Below are 21,962 nucleotides of genomic sequence, written 5' to 3'. Positions count from 1 at the left end.
AAAACAAAGGAGGAGGCAACAATGCTTGATAAGTAATGAACTCATTACCTTGCTCATGTGATTGTAACTCCTCTGTACAGTATTTTCACAAAAACTTACATAAAAAAAACCTGTCTGGAAAAGACACACTTCTACTCAGATGTCTTCCACCAACTGTTAATTGGAGCATACAGGTTGACAGTATCTGATTCAACTCAGAGATATTAGTCATCTGAATCAAATGATGACTTCAAATCATTTAATGAAGTTTGCTGCACTAAGTCTCTTTTAGGGCACGTTGGTAAAACAGTGTCTTTCACCAACAGGAGTTCAAATCTAATTCATCATCTTTTAAAAAGCAACAGTGCCTTTCCAATGCTCTTTGAAAGAGCAGCAAATGAATGAAAGAGCTGAGCTTTGTGAAGATATCTGATGGGACACAGACAGGATCCTCTGTTCACAAAATAAGGATCAGTTTCTAAGAGGTTCTAGATATTTTCTGTTAGAGTCCATTACTGCCTACAGAGAATATTTTCTCCATAAAGAGAGAAGAGGAAAATTTGTGACTAGGTGTCTGGATTCAATTAAGAAATTGATAGAGACAATAGACCTATATGATACACACTTGAGTAATTATGAGATGATAGTGGACAAGACAAAGAATTCTTTAATCTGAAAATGATGTACTTTCTGGAGATCTGGTAAAGAGTAGCTCTCACCTACCAAGGCCAATGATATCCCTGTCTCTGTTCTGGATATATATTAGAGTGTACAAATTCCCTAACATTAAAATTTTCAGCATAATTTTAAGTCATTTTAGTTCTCAGGCCTTGGGATGGGCAGATAAATGCAGAGAAGGTTGGGTGAATACAGTGATAGTACTCAATATTCATAAGTACAGATGGAATTGGGGGATTTGGGGGGATGAATGGAGCTGGTACAGATGGGGGAGAATGATGAATGGGTAACATGGATCAAAAGGCATTGGACTCAAACAGGCTTGTTGAATTGAAAATCCTTTGTTCAGTTGCTTTAAAATATTGATAATGATATTGATAAAGAGTTTTTAAACCATATTTCTTTCTTATCACAAGTGAAGGCTTAGAATGGCCAGCCACAGAATAAAAAAACCAGTAAAAATCTTGTGATGGATTTAAAACAGATGGGAAAAAAATGCATGTTAGGTAAAGGAATCATTTGCAGAAGTCAAATGTTCACCATTTTAACTTAAAAAGATAAAATCCTAAGCCTGAGGAGTCACTGATATTTTCAATGGAGAATTTCATAAGTTACTTTAAAATGAAGTATTTCATGAGACTTCTATTGAGTGTAAGAGAACTAAAATTTAATGTTGTCAGGATTCAGACAAGAACTGTGGACTTCTAAGTATACTTTATGTAGCTCTTGATAAGGACTTTATAAGACAACACACTTTTGGTTTATAAAGAAGATGAGATGGGAAAATCAGTTCATTAACATCATATCCTTACTATCCAAGTCCACTGGGCCTTTAAATTCATATTTGTGAAGATTAAAGAATATATTGCTGGAGGAGGAGTGTGAAAAATGAAGGAGGGGGTAACACTGTTAAAAAAGAAATGTACTCATTATCTTGCTCATGTAACTATAAGCCTTCTGTACATAATCACCTTTACAATAAAATAAAAAGAACACATTGCTGTGCATATACTAGAATGGGACAGAGAAGTAAGAGGGGAGAGGGAAAAAGGTGGAAAGAAGGAAAGAGAGGGACCATAGAGAGGGGGAAGAGAGAGAGAATGGGAAGAGAAAGGGAAAGATAAAAAGAAAAATCTTATGTGCTGAAACAATAGAAAGAAAGGGTCAAGGGTCACTCTCATTGAGCATTGTTATTGGGAATACAAAACAGTGGAGCCATACTAGAAAACAACTTGATGGTTTCTTATAAAGTTAAACATAAACATACTATGTGACTCATGAATTCCACTCTTCAGAGCCAAAAATAAATGGAATTTTTTGAAGTTTTAGCAAAGATTTATTTTGGTACAAAAGAGTTAAAGCAAGGATAAAGGAAGAAGAGAGAGAAATTTTTTCTGTTCCCCATTCAGGAAATCGGAATTAAAGACTCCATAAATGGAAATTTTTGTTTACCCCAAAACTTTAATGTAAACATGAATAGAAGCTTTATTTTTACTTGCCTGAAACTGGATGTAACCCAAATTTCATTAAACTGAGTTAATAAACTATGGCACATTTCAAGCATGGAATACCACTAGGCAAAAGAAAGGAAATATAATGGTCTTTTGCTTTCTATGAAGGATCGGTTCCAAATGTGCTCTATTTCTTTATGCAACATAGTGTGTATATTCATATAACACAAATCTTGCATGCTTTGCATCTTCTCTACCTGAATTATAATACCTAATACAAAGCAAATGCTACGTAAGTGTAGCATTACTATATAATATTACTATATTACTATATTTGTTCAAGGAATAGTGACAAGAAGAAAGTCTACACATTTTCAATACAGATACATTTTTCCCAATATTCCCCTCACAGCTGGCTGAATCAGCGACTATGGAAACCACATTAGTACTTTGCACACCGTGAAATCTCATGTAATATGAAGTGAAAAAGACTACTAGACTGCCCACTTAGAGCACTTATGTGGAAAAGGCAAACCTATAGAGACAGGAAATAGATTAGTGGAAAACAAAGTCTGAGGGTGGGAAAAAGGGTCAATTCCAAAGGTCCATGGGGTAATTAGGAAAGGGTATGGTTAGTCAATATCATGATTGCTGTGGATTTAGTATTCTCTGTGTGTGTGTGTGTGTGTGTGTGTGTGTGTGTGTGTGTGTGTGTGTGTGTGTGTGAGTGAGAGAGAGAGAGAGAGAGAGAGAGAGAGAGAGAGAGAGAGAGAGAGAGAGAGAGAGAGAGAGAGAGAGAGAGAGAGAGAGAGTCAGGGAGAGAGAGAGAATTGGTAAAACTGTAATGGGCTTGAACTCATGTTCTCATTTGGCTTTTTCACTCAGCCATAGCTCCATTTTCATCCTTTTGCTGGTTAATTGGAGATAAGATTCTCACAAACTTTCCTGGGTAGGCACACTTCAGCCTGTGGTCCTCATATCTCACTGGCTGAATGGCGAGGATTACAGCTGCCTGTCTCCTTTAATTTTTTTACTGATTTTTTTTCCTGTGTCCTTATGTGAAGTAGCAATTTAAAAAAAATGTATTTTAATATTTTAAATGGGTTAAATGTTTGTGTGCCCCCATTCATATGTTAGAATCTTAATTGCTTGTGTAGCTGAGCTTAGAGATGGGGCCTCAATGGAAGCAATTAGTTAAATGAGGTCATAGGATGGGCCTTGAGTGTGTAGAACTAGTGTTTTAATATAACATAGATCCTAAAGACCAAACACTCACACTGTTACCCACATACCCACGTGAAAAAATGGGCTATTTGAAGCTCCAAGTTGGTAGCTGTTCATATGTCAGGAAGAGAGCTCCTATCAAAACCTGATCAGTAGGAGTGGGCCCTGATTTCTAAATTACATCTGTGATCTTGAACTTTTGGCCTTAATAATTTGTGAGGAGATCACTTTTTGCTGTTTAGGCCACTCAGTCAGTGTATTTTTTGCTTGTTTGTTTTTGTACCAGTAATGGGGCTTAAAAATCACAGCCTGGATGCTTTCCCTTAGCTTTTTATTGCTCAAGGTTGAAACTCTACCACTTAAGCCATAGTTTCACTTCTGTGAAACTAATTGGAGATGAGAGTTTCAGTCTTTCCTGCTCAGGCTGGCTTGGAACCACAATCTTCAGATCTCAGCCACCTGAATAGCTAGGATTATAGGTGTGATCCATAGATGCCCAGCTCAGCCAATGCATTTCTTTCTAAATGGCAGCCAAAGTTGAGAAATTAATGTTTTTATTATGCATTTCTCCTTTTAGAATGTCAGCTCAACTGAGTTCAGGCCATGGTGACCTTGTTGCCTAGGATATAGTCCAGAATATAGGAGATACTTAAATTATACATTGATGAATGAATAAATGAATGAATGAGTAAACGCAAAGAAGCCTGGGGATTGAATAGTGATTATAAAACAGGATGGCCAGTGCCAAATGGGGAGTGTAGAGGATAAGTCTCTGAAGTAGGCAGGAAGTTGAGAGGTGAGAGAATCTAGAAAAAAGTTTAGCATTACATCATGGCAAATATTCAGTGGAAGCTTAACTACTGTCTGCTCTGTTATAGGGAGGGCATTTATAACTTGCCAAAATAGTTCTTTTCTGTGAAAAACACTGTTTGCATTTAATAATCCCCTTTAGGTCTTATCTTTGACAGTTCCTATTTATGAGTCAGTGAACAGAAAGACTTGTCCAGGGCACACGATGACATGACAGGCACCCAGGACCACTCGACAGACAGTCTTGATAGGCCATGCAGTGGTTCAACTTCTAGTCTAAACCCAGTTCTGTCTCTTATACCGACAGAGAAAACCATGCATTATATTTTAGCATGGCTTGTCTATTCTGTAAGATGTACCAATTGGAGTATTAAAAATGAAAACAATAAAAATGGGATTGACGGGCAGCGTGTACAGGAAAGTCTATGGGGAAAACACAGAGCAAAAACATAAAGAAACCAGCCAAATAAACTGATACTCACAAAAGGAACCCTGAGGAGGAAATTTAGTGCCTTTTTGTTCTATCTGCTCTAATCCCATCCATCAAACAAGAATGATATTTTGTAATTCTCAGCAAGTTCCAATACTGTCATTCAAGTCAAGGAGTCATTTGGATGGAAAATGTACTGGAAAGAGTGGACCGTTTTGATCCCCTAATTCTGGTATCCTGAAATAAGCTCTTCTCATGCCCAATCATACACCAGCTAAATTTCCAGAAAACCCTTGGTTAAATTCGTATAGGCAAGACCACTGTTACAGCTGATACTTAGAGGTGCGTATCAGAAAAAAATACTGACGGTGAAAAAGTACAGAAGGTGGTTTCCCTGTCTTACCTTTTCCTCTGTCTCTTCCTTGTGTCCAAATCATGGTTTTAACAAATCCAAACCACAAAATAGCTAAAAATAAAAGTCTATAAACAAAAATACTTAAATTTATTTTCCTACAGGCATCATGTTAAATCACAGTTAGAACATCAAATTAAATGTTTCAATCGGGGCTGGACAAGAAGCTCAATGGTAGAGTGCTAGCCTCGTGTGCATGAGACCCTGGGTTCGATTCCTCAGCACCACATAAGCAGAAAAAGCCAGAAGTGGTGCTGTGGATCCAGGGGTAGAGTGCTCGCCTTGAGCTGAAGAGCTGAGGGACAGCACCCAGGCCCAGAGTTCAGGTCCCACGACAGACAAAAAAAAAAAAAAAATTCCATCAGAGGTTGCAGGTTTTGGAGGAGCAGGAAAGAGAAAATTGCTCAAACTTTTGATTGTGGGGTTGAAGTGATTGCAAACAGGAGCCTTTATGTTTCCACTCTGCTGCTGCAAAAAGGCATGATGCTTCAACATGCCATTACAAAAGACTGGGAATTAATTTAGTTAAGCAAGGTTTTCCTTGAAAATACTCTTTTAAGTGGTACTGCTTTGCCAAGATTCACATACCAGTGGAAGAGTTGTGGAATCTCCTTTTCTGTGATTGACTGCTTCTGAATCAGAAGCAATTTTAACAATGGATATTTGACAAAATTTGGAAACATTGTCTGCTGTCACAAGCAGATGGCACTGGCATGTAGTGGTCATGGTCAGGGATGTTGGTTAGTATTATCTACTGTCATAGGCAGATGGAACTGGCATGTAATGGTTGTGATCAGTGATGTTGGTTAGCATTGCACATTGTACAGGACTCCTAGCACAACAAAATAAAATTATCGGATCCAAAATGTTGAGAAACTCAGCTGTAATATTATATCTATATCCATCCATCTATCTGTGTATTTTTTTTGTGTGTGCTAGTACTGGGGCTTGAAATTAGGGCCTGGGCACCATCTTAGCTTTTGCACTCAAGGCTAGAGGTTCTACTACTTGAGCCATATGTCTACTTCTGGCATTTTGGCAGTCAATTTGACATAAGAGCCCATGTAGTTGTAAAACCTCTCTATGGTATTTTCACAATAAAAATTATTTTAAACTAAAAAAAAGAGTCTCATAAACTATCTTGCCTAGGCTGGATTTGAGTCCTAATCTTCAGATCTCAGCTTTCTGAGTAGCTAGGAGCACAGGAGTGAGCCACTGGCACCTGGGAATAAAATGCTTGCTATTTTTAAGAATGCAAAGAATCACTTGGTTATCTGGTATTAAATGCAAATGTCCTATTAAGTCTAGAACATGCGACTGTAGGTCACTAATGGGATAGTATTTTGCCTGAAGACAAGATAGCTTAGGGAATTGGGCAGTCTGTAGCAATATGATGAAATTTTATTTCATTGACAATAAAACAAACATGAATGTATCAATAACCCCAGGGTAGAATGTTTTGTACTGTAGAGAAACATACAAAATCCTATTTGCACATTGATATAACCAACTCTGGCTTATGTTTCAAGACCACAGGCAATATTGTTAGTTGGTATCATGAATACTGCCCTCAGGGTAACACAATAGCACAAGATAATATGTTATAGGTCATTTTTATTGTAATACCAACATATCCTTCATATTAGATTCCTTCCCAGTGAAATGAGATAAGGCTTCTGTATCACTTAATATCAAATGCCCATATAAAACAGCTGGCAAATCAATGTTATAGAAAATATTCCTTTTCATGTTTCCCACAAGAATACATTTTTATTCAAATAAAACTACCTAAGAAGTTTTGATACAGCCCTTCACTCTAAAAAGAGCACAGGAAAGATAAAATTTTGAAAATGGAAGGGTCACTTTCTCCCTCCTGTGCTGTATTAGGGAATGATAAAATTTTATATTGCACAAATATTTTACATTTGTCATATATTTATGACAAATTAGAGAGTTTTCCCAGAAAGCTCTGAAAGAAGCATGCACATTTTAATTTTTATAATTTAGCCTGCAGTCCAAAGTATGCAGGGCCTTTCTCGTCTGTTGTGACTCAGACTCTACATTTGAAGCTTCAACTTCACTCTGAGCTCCAGAGCTTTAGGCAGAACTGATATTAAACTACCTGATCATTTAGGCAGATTCAGGAAGATTCAAAAGCATTCAGAACAGACCTGACTTTTCCATTAATAAATATGCAGATCCACCTTGGTCTGGTTATAAAATGTTCTTCCTAATATAACTCTCAAAGTAAGTGTGAGTGTCTTTCTTAGTCTCATGTTGCTGTATTAAAGTGGAGAGTCTGTGATTCCAAACATTTAATTCTTTAAATAGTTTGCACTACCAACTAGAACCTAACCACATGTTGGCTATTGCACTCAGTTATTGGAAGATCCTAAAATGTGTCCTTTAGCTAGTATAGGGTTCACTCTTGTTGCTCATTATGAGGCCTCCCCTGTCTCTGTTCTGTGGTACAACGGAATTAATTTTTCTTGTTGGAAAATATAAATACTTAAATAGTGAAAGACAAGTTTCTCTCCCATCTGAAGAGCATTTGCTCTTCCCAGAGAATGACTCCCCCCGCCCCCCGCAGTCTCTTGTATGTTCTCCCACAAATATCTCATACCTACATAAATATCTTAGTGTTTGTGGCTTCTATTGTAATGTTATTTATGCTTTATCGTTTATTATAATTTGCATAGACATGCCTACCACACCTAATACGATATATAATTTTTATTTCTCAAATTGCATCACTAAACTAATTTTAAACAGTACAATAGATAGATTCCTTTAACAAAAAATTGTGAACATATGAAAGAGCATTAAGTAATACCGAGTGAACTGAAGTGAATTTGAACATCTGTGGCTACAAGCCTGTGATGAGGCCATGGAATGGGACTAGCCTCTTCCTTACAGTATTAAATATTTGTCTTTCAATTAAGTTGTTGCTGAGTTAGGTTTGACTGCCAGACCCTATATAGTAATGTGACAAGGAAGTAGTAGGTTGTATTCTGGACACATAATTTGTTCTTTACTATCTTCACTAAGTTCTCTTTAGCTACTATACCTCTTTGAGCTGCCAATGTTAAACTATAACTTTTAATGACTACTATTTTGAGGCAATACATACAGCTACTTTGGATTCTTGTGTAGCTAGAATAATAATAAAACCAAAGATGAATGAAACGTTTTTAGAATGATCTACGTAAAGGAGAATCAGAATATGATTTAATCTTTTTATTTCTTTCCACTTTGTATCAACAACAGTTCAATAGATATCCTGTTGCCCCCAAAATTCCTCTCTGGATGCAAGATATGAAATACTCATGGGAAGTTTGCTTTGAGGGAGCCTAGATATTATATTTTAAGGAAAGTCAGATTAAGTCGTTCTGTGATGATAGACTGGTTATTGGCTGTGGAGGAGGTGAGTCTGGAATTTAGAAGAGCAGGTTAAAATATTTGTTTTAAAGATGTGATACATCTTTAAAACTATACGATAAATGTGCTACTTGTCAAGTGACTCCTGGGAACATAAAATGAATTGCAACAACAAAGTCTACATCTACAGCCACAATTACAGTGAATCCTATCTTGTTCTTGTGATCCTTATAAACTGTTCTAAAAGATAATACTATTTCATAATGAAGGTTTTCAGCATAAATTTCAGGTCAGCATTTCCAAATCATACTGAGGGTGTTGCAGGTACAACTGTCAGCCTGAAATCACCTTAAATAATATGCCTTCCTTACATTCACAGTGTAAGTAACTCTGTGACCCTTGAAATGGTTGAACAGTTGGGATGAGTCTCAGAAGCAGCAAGAGAAAATCACACAGTGTGTCCATTGTCACACACACAGTAAATGACAGAAGTAGGATGTAGGCTAAGGGCAGCCAGTTTTTAATCACTGAGTATCTTGATTCTCTTATGACCAGTTCTCTAAATAGCTAGGCCTGGCATGCTGTGATGGTGTTACTGAAATAAGTATTTTTAAAAAGAGTGTGGAGAGAAAGGGAATGAGTGAGTGTCACCATGTCTGAACTCCAGCAGAGAGAATTCCATGTGTAACAGGGCATGAAATACATCAGGCTGTTCTAAGAATGGGTCCAGAACAAAATTGTGGTGTTCATTTGGAGCTAATCAGGAGAGTTAGAATTCTGTCTTACAGTTAGAAAAAGATTCATAGTACTTTATGATTCCTATGGCTATATTTACTTTAAAATGATTTATTATTATTATTGTTATTGTTGTTGTTATTATTTTGCTGGTCCTGGAGCAACAACTCTGGGCCTGGGCACTGACCCTGAGATTTTGTACTCAAGGCTAGTGCTCTACCACTTCAGCCACAGCTCCACTTCCAGCTTTTTTTTTTTTTGTAGGTTACTGGAGATAAAAGTCTCACAGATTTTCCTGCCCACTACCTTCAAACCACAATCCTCAGATTTCTAGCCTCCTGGGTAGCTAGGATTATAGATGTGAGCCATCAGCTCCCTGCTAAAATTATTGTTTTTAAAAAAGCAACAACAACAGTTTGGAGAAAAGTAATATTAAAGGCAGGCAAATGACAGGTAGAGAATAGTGATTGAATTATATCAATTAGTAGCTGGGAGGAAGAGGGGCTCAAGATATGTTTCAGATTCAGGATGTATAATTTACTTTTGTTCTAACAGCTGGTACTCTACTTGAGCCATGTATCCAGTTCTAGCTTTTTGGTGGGTTAATTGGAGATAGAAGTCTCAAAATTTGTCTACCCAGAATGGCTTTTGAATTATGATCCTAAGATCTGAACATCCTGAATAGTTAAGGTGGCCTGAGTCACCATTGTCTCTCTGGAAAGAACAAGTTTTTTGTGTATCAGTACTGGAGCTTTAAATCAGGACCTGGCTTAGTCACCAAACTTTTTTTTGTCCTGAAGGCTAGCACTCTGCCATTTGCGTCACAGCTCCACATCCAGTATTTTTGGTGTTTAATTTGTAAGAAGAATCTTAGGGACTTTGTGGCCCAGGCTGGCTTCAAACCTTGATCCTCAGAGCACAGCCTCCTGTGGATCTAAGATTATAGGCATGAGCCACCAGTGTCCATCTAAAATGAACAAATGTCAATAACTATTTTGATAGCATATAATGTAAATGGAGAAAAAAAATTCTGGGAATTGGAGTTTTTAACCTAAGTTACTTTAAAGTAAAATTTTTAATGAAAACTAATTGGAAGTTTTATTTATTTATTTTTACTTATTTGTGTGGTCTGTACTTCAATTGTGCTAATACGTGTTTCCTTTAGCTTGGGAAATATCAAAACACTAGTTATATCTATTAAGTATTTGGAAATAAACGGCCAGAGACTACAGCTAGCTATGATCAAGTCTTTTCTGTTTCACTGTTGAGTCTTTTGTCCCTAAAATAAAAGGAGCAGATGAGATGAATAGAGAGAAGCAGTGATTAGAAAATATTAAACTTTAAAAAAAATATCTAAGGCAAGTAGAAGAGTAGGAATCAGGAGAGGAGACAAGAACTGTAGGGAACAAGAAGAAACAGACAAGAATGGAATTATAGGATTCAAGAGAGAAAAATATTGAAAAACAATGTAAATACTGACTCAATCCATTCACTGGTATGCATCCCAGGAAAGATGAAGTAAAAAAATTCCACAAGAAAATCTGAGTTGTGGAACAAAAATGCGTAAATTTTGTAATGAAAAGCTCTATCAATGAGATTTAAAACCATAGTACAAAGCATTATCAGTATAGAAGTTCAAACATAGATACAATATCTGGGATTCAAGATAAAATGAAACAAATGTTATATTCAGATAAATTCAGAAAAAAAATAGCTGAGTGCAACGGCTTACACATATTATTCCAGCCTCATGAGATTTAGAAATAGGAGGATTGTGGTTTGAAGACAGCCTATGCAACAAAGGTTAGTGAGGGCCTTTCTCAAGGAAAAACCTGGGCACAGTGGTACATTCCTGTAATTCTATGTGGGCAAAGAAGGTCTGAGGCCAGCCCCAGTCAAGGACATGAAACCTTTTTTTACAACTACTTAAAGATAATTTTTGTGAAGTAAAATAAAAACCACGAGATTCTATCAAAAAATAACTAAAGCAAAGATTCTGAGACCGTGGATGAAGTAGTAGAACACCTGACTAGCAAGGATAGCGCCCTGATTTCAAACCTGACTATCACTTTACAGAAAGAAAAACAAAAAACATTTGAACTTGATATGGTAGTTCAGGCCTGCAATCACAGAGCTCAGGAGGCGGAGGCAGGAAAATTGTGAGTTCAAAGCCAGTGTGGTATGCACGGTGATTTCTAGGCAAGTCCTGGCTAAATGGTAAGAGCTTGTACCATTTAATAAAAAAGAAAAAGAATAATAATCAAAGCCGTGACTATAACCTTCAAGAACTCTCAGAAATAATCAAGAAACCCATGGATTAGCATTTGCAGAGATGCAAATGAAAGGCAAAGAAAGTGTATTCAATAACATTATAACAGAAAACTTTCCAATTAACTGAGAAAGATGTGGATACCCAAGGACAGGAGGCATTTAGAACACCAAGTGAACATAGGCAGACAAGACCCTCTCTAGGTCTCATTACAGTTAAAATATCAAGATAATAGGAAAGAAAGGATATTGACCTGTAAGAGAAAATATAAACTAACTTACAAAGGCAACATCAGACTTATTTCAAGCACTAATAATCAATAAATGACAAAAAAGATTGCTGTATCTAGCAAAATTATCATCCAAAATTGATGGAGAAATAAAGACTATCCAAAACAAGCACGAGTCAGATCAATTTAAGACCACTAAGCTAGCATTACAAGAGATAATTAAAGAAATACTATACACAGATAAGGAAGAAAGTCATAAAAATGGGAGCTCACAAAAAATTAATATCTAGAGAAGAACAGATGAACTCATGAGAATTAGAAAGAATCTATTGTGTTCAACTCAACTACTTTTTATGATAAATAGAAGTGAAAGGAAAGACAAGACAGTACTGAAATCAACCTGTAGATACAAACAAATCACCAAAAACAGAAATTAAGTAAAAACCAGAAATACAAATGGTTTTAATTCTCTAATCAAAAGCCATGGACTGGCTGATTGGATTAAAAGAATGTTGTCTGGAAGAAACAAACCTCATAGGCAAAGACACACACTGATGAAAACTGAAAGTGTAGAAAATGAGGTATCAAGCAACTAGAAGACAAAATAACTAAGAGTAGTTATAGTCCTATCTGAACAAGTAGTCCACAAGCCAAAATTAATCACCCATTAGATATTGGTAAAGGAAACAATCAATCAAGAAGACATGACTGTAAATATATGTGCACTAAGTTTTGATGTACTTAATTTTATAAAATAAACACAACTGGACACAAAAGGAGAGATTCTAATACAAAAATAGTAACTTCAGTATGTGGCAATCATCTTTATATAGATCATCTAGACCAAAATCTTAAAACAAAAAGAAAACAGCAAATGTACTTCAAATTAAATTCTACCATAGATCAAATAATGAAGTAGACATTGAAAGATTATCTAATCCAACAACTATGGAATACACATTCTTCTCAATAGCCTAAAGAATGCTCTCTAAAACAGATCACATTTTAGAACAGAAAATAAGCTTTAATAAATACAAAGCATAGGTAGAAGTAAGCAGGAGAAAATGAGGGATGGGGTTAATAATGTTTAAAACAAAGGTAATCACTACTTTACTTATGTAACTATAACCACCGTGCTCATCACCTTTTCAATAGAAATAAAATAAATAAAATAAAAAAGAGAGTAGAAAAAGAAAAAAACCCTAAATACAAAGCAAAGAAATAATCTCCTATTTATATTATCAAATCATAATGTAATAAAAATTAGAAATAGCAAGAAAAACTACAGAAAATATACACACACATGGAGATTAAACAACATAGTTTTGAATGATAAATGGAAGATTAGAGAAATACAGGGGGAAACATTTAAATTCCTAAAATTAAATGAAAATGGAACCATAACTTAACAGATCTTTGGGTCACAGTAAAAGCAATACTGAGAGTAAAGTTTAACAATGAGTGGTTAAATTTAAAAATATCAAAAAATCTCAAATAAGTAACCTAATGATATACTTCCATTTCTTAGAGAAACAAAAACAAGCCACACAAACTTAGTAGGCAAAATGATGTAACAAAGATCAGGACAGAACCCAAAAGGTGGTGTATGTCTGTCATCTCAGCTAGATGGAAGTCTATAGCTAAGAGGATTATGTTTGGAGGCCAGTCTGGGAAAAATATAAGAACTTCTCTGAAAAGTAAAACAAAATCTGGATATATGTCTTAAGTGCTACAGCACCTATCTAGAAAACTTAAAGTCCTGAGTTCATAAAAACCAAGTGTTGCAAAAAAATAAACAAATAAACAAACAAACAATAAATGAATAGGGGGTAGGGGGATCAGAACATAAATTAATGAAGTAGAGACTGAAAAAAATACAGACTCAATGAACAAAACATTGGTTCTTTAAATATATAAACAAACTAGCAAAGCTTTACACAAAAGACCTCTCAAGTTAATAAAATTAAGAAAAGGAAGCAATCAGATTATCACTATTTACAAATGAAAATACTTCCCAACATTTCACCAGAAAACTTCTAGCTCGGTTATTTACTTCCAGTTAAGTAATAGAATAAAAACTCAGAATACAAAAGCCATAAAATTAAGTAGCTTTTGTATGTGTACAAACTGATTATTCTAAGAAAAAAGTCAAGAAAATGATTCCATTTACTACAGCCTAAAAAATCAGAAAAAAACTAAAGAACAAATTGATGACACTAAAAGAGGAAAAAAACAGAATAGAGAAAGACAACTTTTTAATACATTGTGCTGCGAAATCTAGATATCCACATGTAGAAAATTCAGAATAAATCTATCTGTCATCCTGTACAAGAATTAATGTGAAGTGGATGTAATACCTACACTAAAAACCTGTCACTTTGGAACTGTTATGTAAAAACAGGGAAAACACCTGAACATACAGGCATAGACAAGGCTCTTCTAAATAAGACTTTAATAGCTCAGAAAATAAGAGCAAGGACTGATGAACAAATTGCATCAAATTAAAATGCTTCTGCACAGCAAAGGAACCAGTTACCAGACTGAAATGATAGTCTACAGAATGGGAGCTATAAAGGTAATACAAATTTTTAAAAAAGTAATACAAAATTTGACATCTTTCCAGTCACATTGGCAATCATCCAAAAAATCACAACAAATGCTGGAGGGAAATGAATCCTCATGCACTGTTGGTTGGAGTGTAAATTAGTGTAAAGCATATGGAAATCAGTCTGGGTTTTCTTCTAAAAAATAAAACTCAAGCTACATATATATATATATATATATATATATATATATATCAAGATTATATATATATATATATATATGTGTGTGTATATATAAAATGTTATAAATATTCAAAAGGCCCTAGATAGAACAAAGGTTTCCCACACAATGCCTGTTTGTCAAATAAGAATTAATTATTTAAATGCTTCCCATTCTACACATTTTCATTAAGGTCACTACTCAAAAAGAAAAATAAATAAAAGAAATTTAACTCTGTTACTCCTAATATTGAGGAAGCCTACATTATGACTGATTCTTTAATGAGAATGAGAGACAATTCCACTGAGCAAACTATCTTAAGAGACTGAAAATCAGAGGCAACAACAATCCAGTGACTATGTGTTTACAATTACAAGACAAAAGGAGCAGGACAGAAGAGGAAATAGTCATAATTCACAGAACTTTAGAGAGGCCAAACGCTCTCCCTCACATCTAAGGTGTTCTGACTCACTGCAGCAGGACTAGGGTCATGGAAGTGAGAAAGAGGAGAGAACAGAAAAGTGCATACCTAGGCAGGGAACTGTGAAAATGGAGCTCAGAACCACAGAAGAGGAGACCATTACAATGGTAAGAATTATTTGATGTGTAGCTTAAGGATACTACACAAAAACAAAACATATTTGAATGTTTTCTTTTGATCCTGATTCAAAGTTGTAACATTTCTTAGGAATGAAAATTGAGAATATTAATCTACTCACCCATTCTGTATGGCAGCTGTAGGGTCGTAGGTCAGAGCCATGCCAGCCTGTATAAGGAAAAGGGGACGGAAGGAAAATAAAAGAGATTTCAACATTTTTATTGTGGTACTCAAAACATTCTCCTCAAGGACTTTTATCCATAATTTAACTTTATTTTCTCCTCTGTATTTCTCCACCCTTACTGTGGAAATTAGAGTTTTATTTTTCCTATTCTAAATCAAAACTGTGAGTTCCTATAATTTCTCCATATAGACAAAGAAACAAAGCACTTTCATGGTTTTCAAATGTACTTCATCAACTATCCAATGTCTAATTTTGTATCCTTATCATTTCTTAGTATTGTCATGAATAGCTGTTTTATATTGCATGTCATAACAAGGGTAATCTTGCAGTCATAATAAAATACAAGCTACTTAAAATGCAATCAACTTTCTAGAAGAAGCAGTTAAGTAGTCTTTATTTTAAAACAGACTCATGACTTCCAGTATGCAAGGAGTAAGCCCCAAGGCTTTTTTCTTAGGGATAGAATGGGAGGTCATTTGCATAAAATGGAATGTCTAGCTAATGAGGAAGTCATTTCCTCCAGCTTCTAAGAAGACCACCTTGGCAATGTACACTTCTATGTACAATGTACAATGTACTTTGAGAAGAGAGTATAATCTTCATGTTGGCTAGCTCACTGCCTACTTGACTCTTTCCTATATACCATCACATTTGATCCTTAAAACAACCCTATATGAAATAGGCAGGAGAAATACTTTAAGATGAAAACACTGAAGCTTGCAAAGGTCAAGTGACTTTTTCAAGTTCAGATATTTGAAGATCCTTGTCTTTGATGTGAGATCCTCTGCGACCTAGCATTTGGATGGAGTCTGAGTATCACCTACACCAGTGTGGAGGAACCTTCCCTGTAGACCTGACTGACCTTATTGTACTGAGTCTATCAGCATGGTTAGTATTTTGAGAATAAGAACAAATGTAGAATGAAATGTCCAGGTTAATTTTAGAATAGATTTTCATTTTTCTCATTTGATACTTAATGGGAAATATATCACATCAATTTCCCAGGTTTGATAATGGATTGTATCATGTATGATGTAAGCATTGGTTTTTGTTTTAGTTTTTCCATTTCCTGTGAATTTGTAATTACTTAAAAATGAAAACCTCAGCTGGATACCAATAATCCGAGCTACTGAGGAAGCTGAGACTTGAGGATCAAAGTTTGAAGTTAGCCCAGGCACATAAACCTGTAGTAAAGTGCTAGCCTTAGGCAAAAAAGCCAAGTGAGGGTATAAGGCCCTGAATTCAAGCCCCACTACTGGCACTAAATAAAACAAAACAAAGAAAAAAACCCTCAGAAAACGGAAGTGGATGAGCCTCTGAATATAAGAAATAGGATTTTCTAAGTGGTACACCTCTGCCTCAGAACTGAAAGGATGCTGACCCAGTGCCAAGTCTGATTGCTCCAAAAACCTGGATCCTACCGAGGGCCAAGGGAAAAGTTACCCTTTTGGAGTGAGATTTTTCTGCCTACAACACTAGGTTTCTCTTGCAAAACTAATCCAAGGTCCTTGCTTTGATTTGTTGTGTTTCTGGGTCTCTATTAAGAAAATTTCAGCCTGTGCCAACAAGACCTACGGTTTCTCCTATTCCGTCCTGTAATATTTTCAGGGTGTCTGCTCTGACTCCAAGGTCTTTGATCCATTTGGAGTTGATTCTGGTGCAGGGTGATATATAAGGATCTAGCTTTAGTTTTCCACAGGTGATTAACCAATTTTGCCAGCACCATTTACTGAAGAGGCTGTCTTTCTTCCATTCTATTTTTTTTTAGCTCCCTTATCAAAGATTAGGTGGCTATAGGTCTGTGGGTCCTGAGATCTCTTCTTGTGCCAGTACCAAGCTGTTTTGATTACTATAGCTTTGTAGTAGTGTTTGAAATTTGGTATTGATATTCCTCCAGCATTGTTCTTTCTGTTAAGGATCGTTTTTTGTTTTTCGGGGTCTTTTATTGTTCCATACGAATTTTTGGATTGCCTCTTCTATTTCCTTGAAGAATGAGGTTGGAAAATGATAGGTATTGAATTTTTAGATAGCCTTGGGAAGTATTGCCATTTTCACGATGTTGATCCTTCCAATCTAGAAGCATGGGAGGTTTTTCCACTTTCTAAGTTCTGTTTTGATTTTCTTTTACAAGTGTTTAAAGTTTCCATCATAGGGGTCCTTCACTTTTTTGGTTAAGTTAATTCCTAGGTATTTTATTTTTTGTGGGGCTATTATGAATGGAGTTGGTTTCTTGATTTCAGCCATGCTCTTCTCATTGTTGGCATACAGAAAAGCCATTGATTTTTGAGGGTTAATTTTATACCCTGCTACTTTGCCAAAGTTTCAATCAGCTCGAGTAATTTGGGAGTGGAGTCTATGGGATTCTTTAAATACCAGATCATATCATCTGCAAAGAGAGAGGGTTTTACTGCATCTTTCCCTATTTGGATCCCCTTCATGTTTGCATTTTGTTTTATTGCTGTAGCTAGGCATTCTAATACTAAATTGAAGAGAAGTGAAGAGTGAATATCCTTGTCTCATTCCTGAGTTTAGAGGAAATGGCTTTAGTTTTTCAAAATTAAATATAATGCTGACCATAGGTTTGTCATATACAGCCTTTAATCAAAGAAAGTTTGGACAAATGGGATTGCATGAAGCTGCAGAGCTTCTGCATAGCAAAGGACATAGTTAGCAAGATCAATAGAAAGCTCACAGATTGGGAGAAGATCTTCACCAGCCTTACAATGGACAAGGGTCTCATATCTAAAATATACTTGGAAATCCAAAAGTTAAATTCCCTAACAACAAATCCTCAAAGAAACAACTACCCAATAAATAAGTGGGCTAAAGACTTAAAGAGAAACTTCTCTGAAGAGGAAATAAGAATGGCCAATAGATACATGAAGAAATGCTCAACCTCCCTAGCCATAAAAGAAATGCAAATCAAAACAACACTGAGATTTCACCTCACCCCAGTTTGAATGGCTATAATCAAGAACTCTAATAACTACAGATGCTGGAGGGGATGTGGTCAGAAGGGAACCCTACTGCATTATTGGTGGGAGTGTAAACTTCTTCAACCACTTTGGAAAGTAGTATGGAGTAGTATCCTCAAAAGATTTCACATATAGCTCCCATATCACCCAGCAATTCCATTTTTGGGCATTTACCCAAATGATCACAAACAAGACCATACTAAAGCTACCATCACAACTATGTTTATTTCAGCATTATTTACCATAGCTAAGATATGGAACCAACACAGATGCCCCTCAGTAGATGAATGGATCAAGAAAATGTGGTATATATACACAATGGGATTCTATGCCTCCATCAGAAAGAATGACATTGCCCCATTTGTTAGGAAATGGAAAGACTTGGAAAAAATTATATTAAGTGAAGTAAGCCAGGACCAAAGAAACATAAGTCTCATGGTTTTCCTTATTTGCAATAACCAGTTATGTCTGGGACAAGCAGAAAAGGTCAGATAAGATGATGTTAAGTGAAATGAACCCCAAGATAGGGACACAAGTGGTTTTTTTCTTCCTTGCTATTGTTTCTAACGTATTTGTAAGGTACCATGTGATTTTTTGTTGTTTTGTATGACCCTCCCCTACGGTATAACCCCTGTTTTCACTGTATTTGATGTTGGTATAATTTGGGGAGGGGAAGGGAAAAAACGAATTGTCTAAATAGGGATACAGGTGGACCCATTGCAACAATGAAATGTACAAGACGCTATGTCGAAAAACAAACTTTACAATTTAGGCAGGGGTGAGGGGGTGAGAGGGTGTAGCTGAGGAGGTGGGAGGGAAGGGATGGTAGGGGAAAAACAGAGGAGGAGGCAACAATACTGGATAAGAAATGTACTCATTACCTTGCTCTTGTAACTGCATCCCCTTTGTACAGTATTGTCACAATAAAAAATTTAGAAAAAGACAAATAATAGTAATCCAAGATCCTACATTAGAGGCACACACTATACTGCAAAAACTAGGTTTTACATCCCACTGAGATATGGTTAGTGTACAACACAGTAGGCTGGTGTCATCTTCCTCTCAATTTTGTTAAACTCCAGGAAGTCAACCCCACATTTATTTACTTCCCTGTACACTAGTCCTTTTCAAAGCATAAATTGTCTTAAACATTTGCTTCTCATACCACATTTAATTGTTCTAAAATTTTTAAGTAAGGATTTTCCTCCTCACCCTTTTCCTCAATGTATCACAGATTCTACTTAGTTGGTCAGTTCTACCTAAGAATATAGTGACTTATTCACAAACTCTTATTTTGGTTATAAATGCATTTTAGTTAGAAAACCTAAATAGGTCCTCATTCTATCATTCAAAGATGAAAGAGCGAGGAGCATTGGGGAGGATTGTAGGACTTCAAGTCAACCTCCTAGTTCTGTCTTTCAAGTAGTGTGACCTTGGGCAAACTATGTAACTTATTTGTGTCTCTCTTTCCTCAACTTGAGAATGCTGTGAAATTTAAATGAGATTATGTTTACAAGGAAAACAGTACAGTGCCTCATACACAATTACTACAAAATGAAGCACTGTGTGTTTGGTACAAATGAGGGGAAGAGGGGAGGCCTGGAGGAGGAGAGTCTATTGAGACAAGCTGGAAGGGATGAGTAATTTGGCTGTACATCCAGATGAAGTATGAAGGCCTTCTCAGGCAAAAAGCACAGAATGAAAATTTGTGAATAAAAATTGCAGGGTGAGCGACCCACTTGCCTTAGAAGATGTGAGGGAGAGGAGGAAATAAAACTTGGAGGTAAGAAGAAAAGAATTTGGCTACCCAGTTTGTTGTTACAGCCACCAGAATATTCTGAGCCGAGAAATGACATAATTACAGAAAGATTGGGATACGAGAGACAGAATGAACCCTTGAAAGAGGCAGGGTAAATAGTGAGCAAGGGGAAAATGGAGGAGATATCTGGCAACAGAGAGGCGAACTGAAAAAGGTCATGGGTTAATACAAGTTTTACCTACTTTAGAACTTTGCCCAAGAGTAGTCCTGCCTTTCAATACTTTGGGCAAGACAAACAAGAGAGAATGTTAGGTCATAGGAATGAAGAACACTGGGTAATGAAACCCAAACAAGGCAAAAGTTAAACAAAGGTTTTATTTATTGATAAAACTGTGGGCTGAGTATCATAGCACAGTAACTCCACTTGACTGCACCTGGTGTTCACTTCCAGTAAAACAGATTGCTGACTTAAAATTCTGACACGGTTTTAATGCAAATCTTGCATTCAATTTCCTTTTGTCCCTTCCCACAAAGATGAAAAAAGAAATTGATTTTGCCGCTCTGTCTAGCCACCTTTATATGAAGCCAGAAGCATGAAATCATCATTATGTAATCACTAGATATTATGGCATGTTTACAAACTCGAGTCACACAAAAACTAAATGATCTTGGAAAAAAATGAAAATGTCACACCACATATGTAGGAAAGTGATGTTTAATTCTGTCACTTGCTTTCAAAAAGAGCTTATTATATCTACAATTATTTTCCATTTTCAATTCACATTATAGGCATGAATATTTTATTTATGAAAACTGGGACATTTTTTTCAACTAATTTTTTAGCTCCACAATTTCTAGATTCATCAAAATTTGTAAGATATACATATTTCAGAAAAAAACAAATTGTACTCCAGTATCATTTTTGTTGTGGTTGTTTTAGAGGCAGGACTTCACTATATAGCCCAAACTGGCCTCAAACTTAGGATCCTCCTACCTCAGTCTTTCAATTGCTTAGATTACAGGCATCTACCACCATACCTGGTATTAGGGTGTCTCACTTTTATTGAATGTGTAGGAGTCATTGAGACAGATCAGTGTGACTTGGGAACTAAGCTTTTGATATTAATAGCTGTAACGATTCTTACAAATAGAAATTTCGCTTAAAGTGGATACTCCTTCAGAAAAATCCTTGCGACTGAAATCCTTGATCTAATCTGAGGGATTAGAGTCTCACCAACAAGGTCAGTGAAAGAGTAGCTAATAATGGAAAGTGGTTTTTATAACCTTTGAAACTATTTGCATAACTCAATGTTCAGGCATAAAAATGTTTTAGGCCTAAAATTTTATTCAAGTAGATATAGGCTGAAAGTCCTGAAAAATGTTCATTGTAGGGGTTGCTGAAATGAGACCACCATGTGGTTCAGGCAGATAAGTTTATTTGGGAGAGCCAAACTTCCAGGCCCCACTGTAGAGTAGGGTGCTGTATGAACTGAAGGCAAAGAGAGATTATTTAGGGAAGGGCGAGAGGAAGTGTGGCCGCAGCAGATGCGGAAGTGACCTCAGAGTATGGGGGCAGGGCTTTTGCTAACTCACAATCAGTTAATTGAAAGTGAAGTGATTGACAGTCATGGTGATTACCAGTTTCAGGCAGGTACTTTTGTTCACGAAAGGGGGGTAAAGAGGGAAGGGGGCTGTTTTTCTGTCAGACCTAATGGCAATGGTGTTACATTTCTCCTTTTCCTAAGGATTCATGGTGCATTATAACTAGATGCATTCCAAATACTTACAAGCATTTTTAAGCTTCCATGATCAGTAAATGTGGAGTATGTGTTTTAGTAATTAGTATGTTCTGGATTAACATTAAAAGGCAAAGAAGAGAAAGTAATTCAGATTCCTGAACATTAATTTTAAAGAATTTTATTTTGTACAACTTATTTAGCTGGTTATGATTAAATATTCAATTAAATGAATGTCTTTAAGCTGAGCACCACTGAGTCACTTGTAATTTTAGCTACTCAGGAGGCTGAGATCTGAGGGTTGAGTTCAAAGCAGCCTAAATATACAAATCCATGAGACTCTTATTCCAAT

At 36.0% G+C, this 21,962-nt stretch overlaps 1 protein-coding gene across 1 annotated transcript in view; it reads right to left on the bottom strand.

Annotated features, from left to right (window-relative positions):
- Rbms3 (RNA binding motif single stranded interacting protein 3) overlaps positions 1 to 21,962 on the bottom strand; it is a 295,095-nt gene that overhangs the window by 109,351 nt on the left and 163,782 nt on the right. The window contains exon 5 of the mRNA XM_070007501.1: positions 15,078 to 15,124. Coding sequence (XP_069863602.1) covers positions 15,078 to 15,124 — 47 coding nt within the window. The remainder of the gene's footprint in view (positions 1 to 15,077; positions 15,125 to 21,962) is intronic.

The sequence above is a fragment of the Dipodomys merriami genome, unplaced genomic scaffold, assembly GCF_024711535.1.
Source record: "Dipodomys merriami isolate MVZ:Mamm:240054 unplaced genomic scaffold, mDipMer1.0.p SCAF_7, whole genome shotgun sequence".
Taxonomy (NCBI): Eukaryota; Metazoa; Chordata; class Mammalia; order Rodentia; family Heteromyidae; genus Dipodomys; species Dipodomys merriami.
The sequence above is the reverse complement of the archived record's forward strand: the minus strand, read 5'-3'. Positions and strand labels throughout refer to the sequence as shown.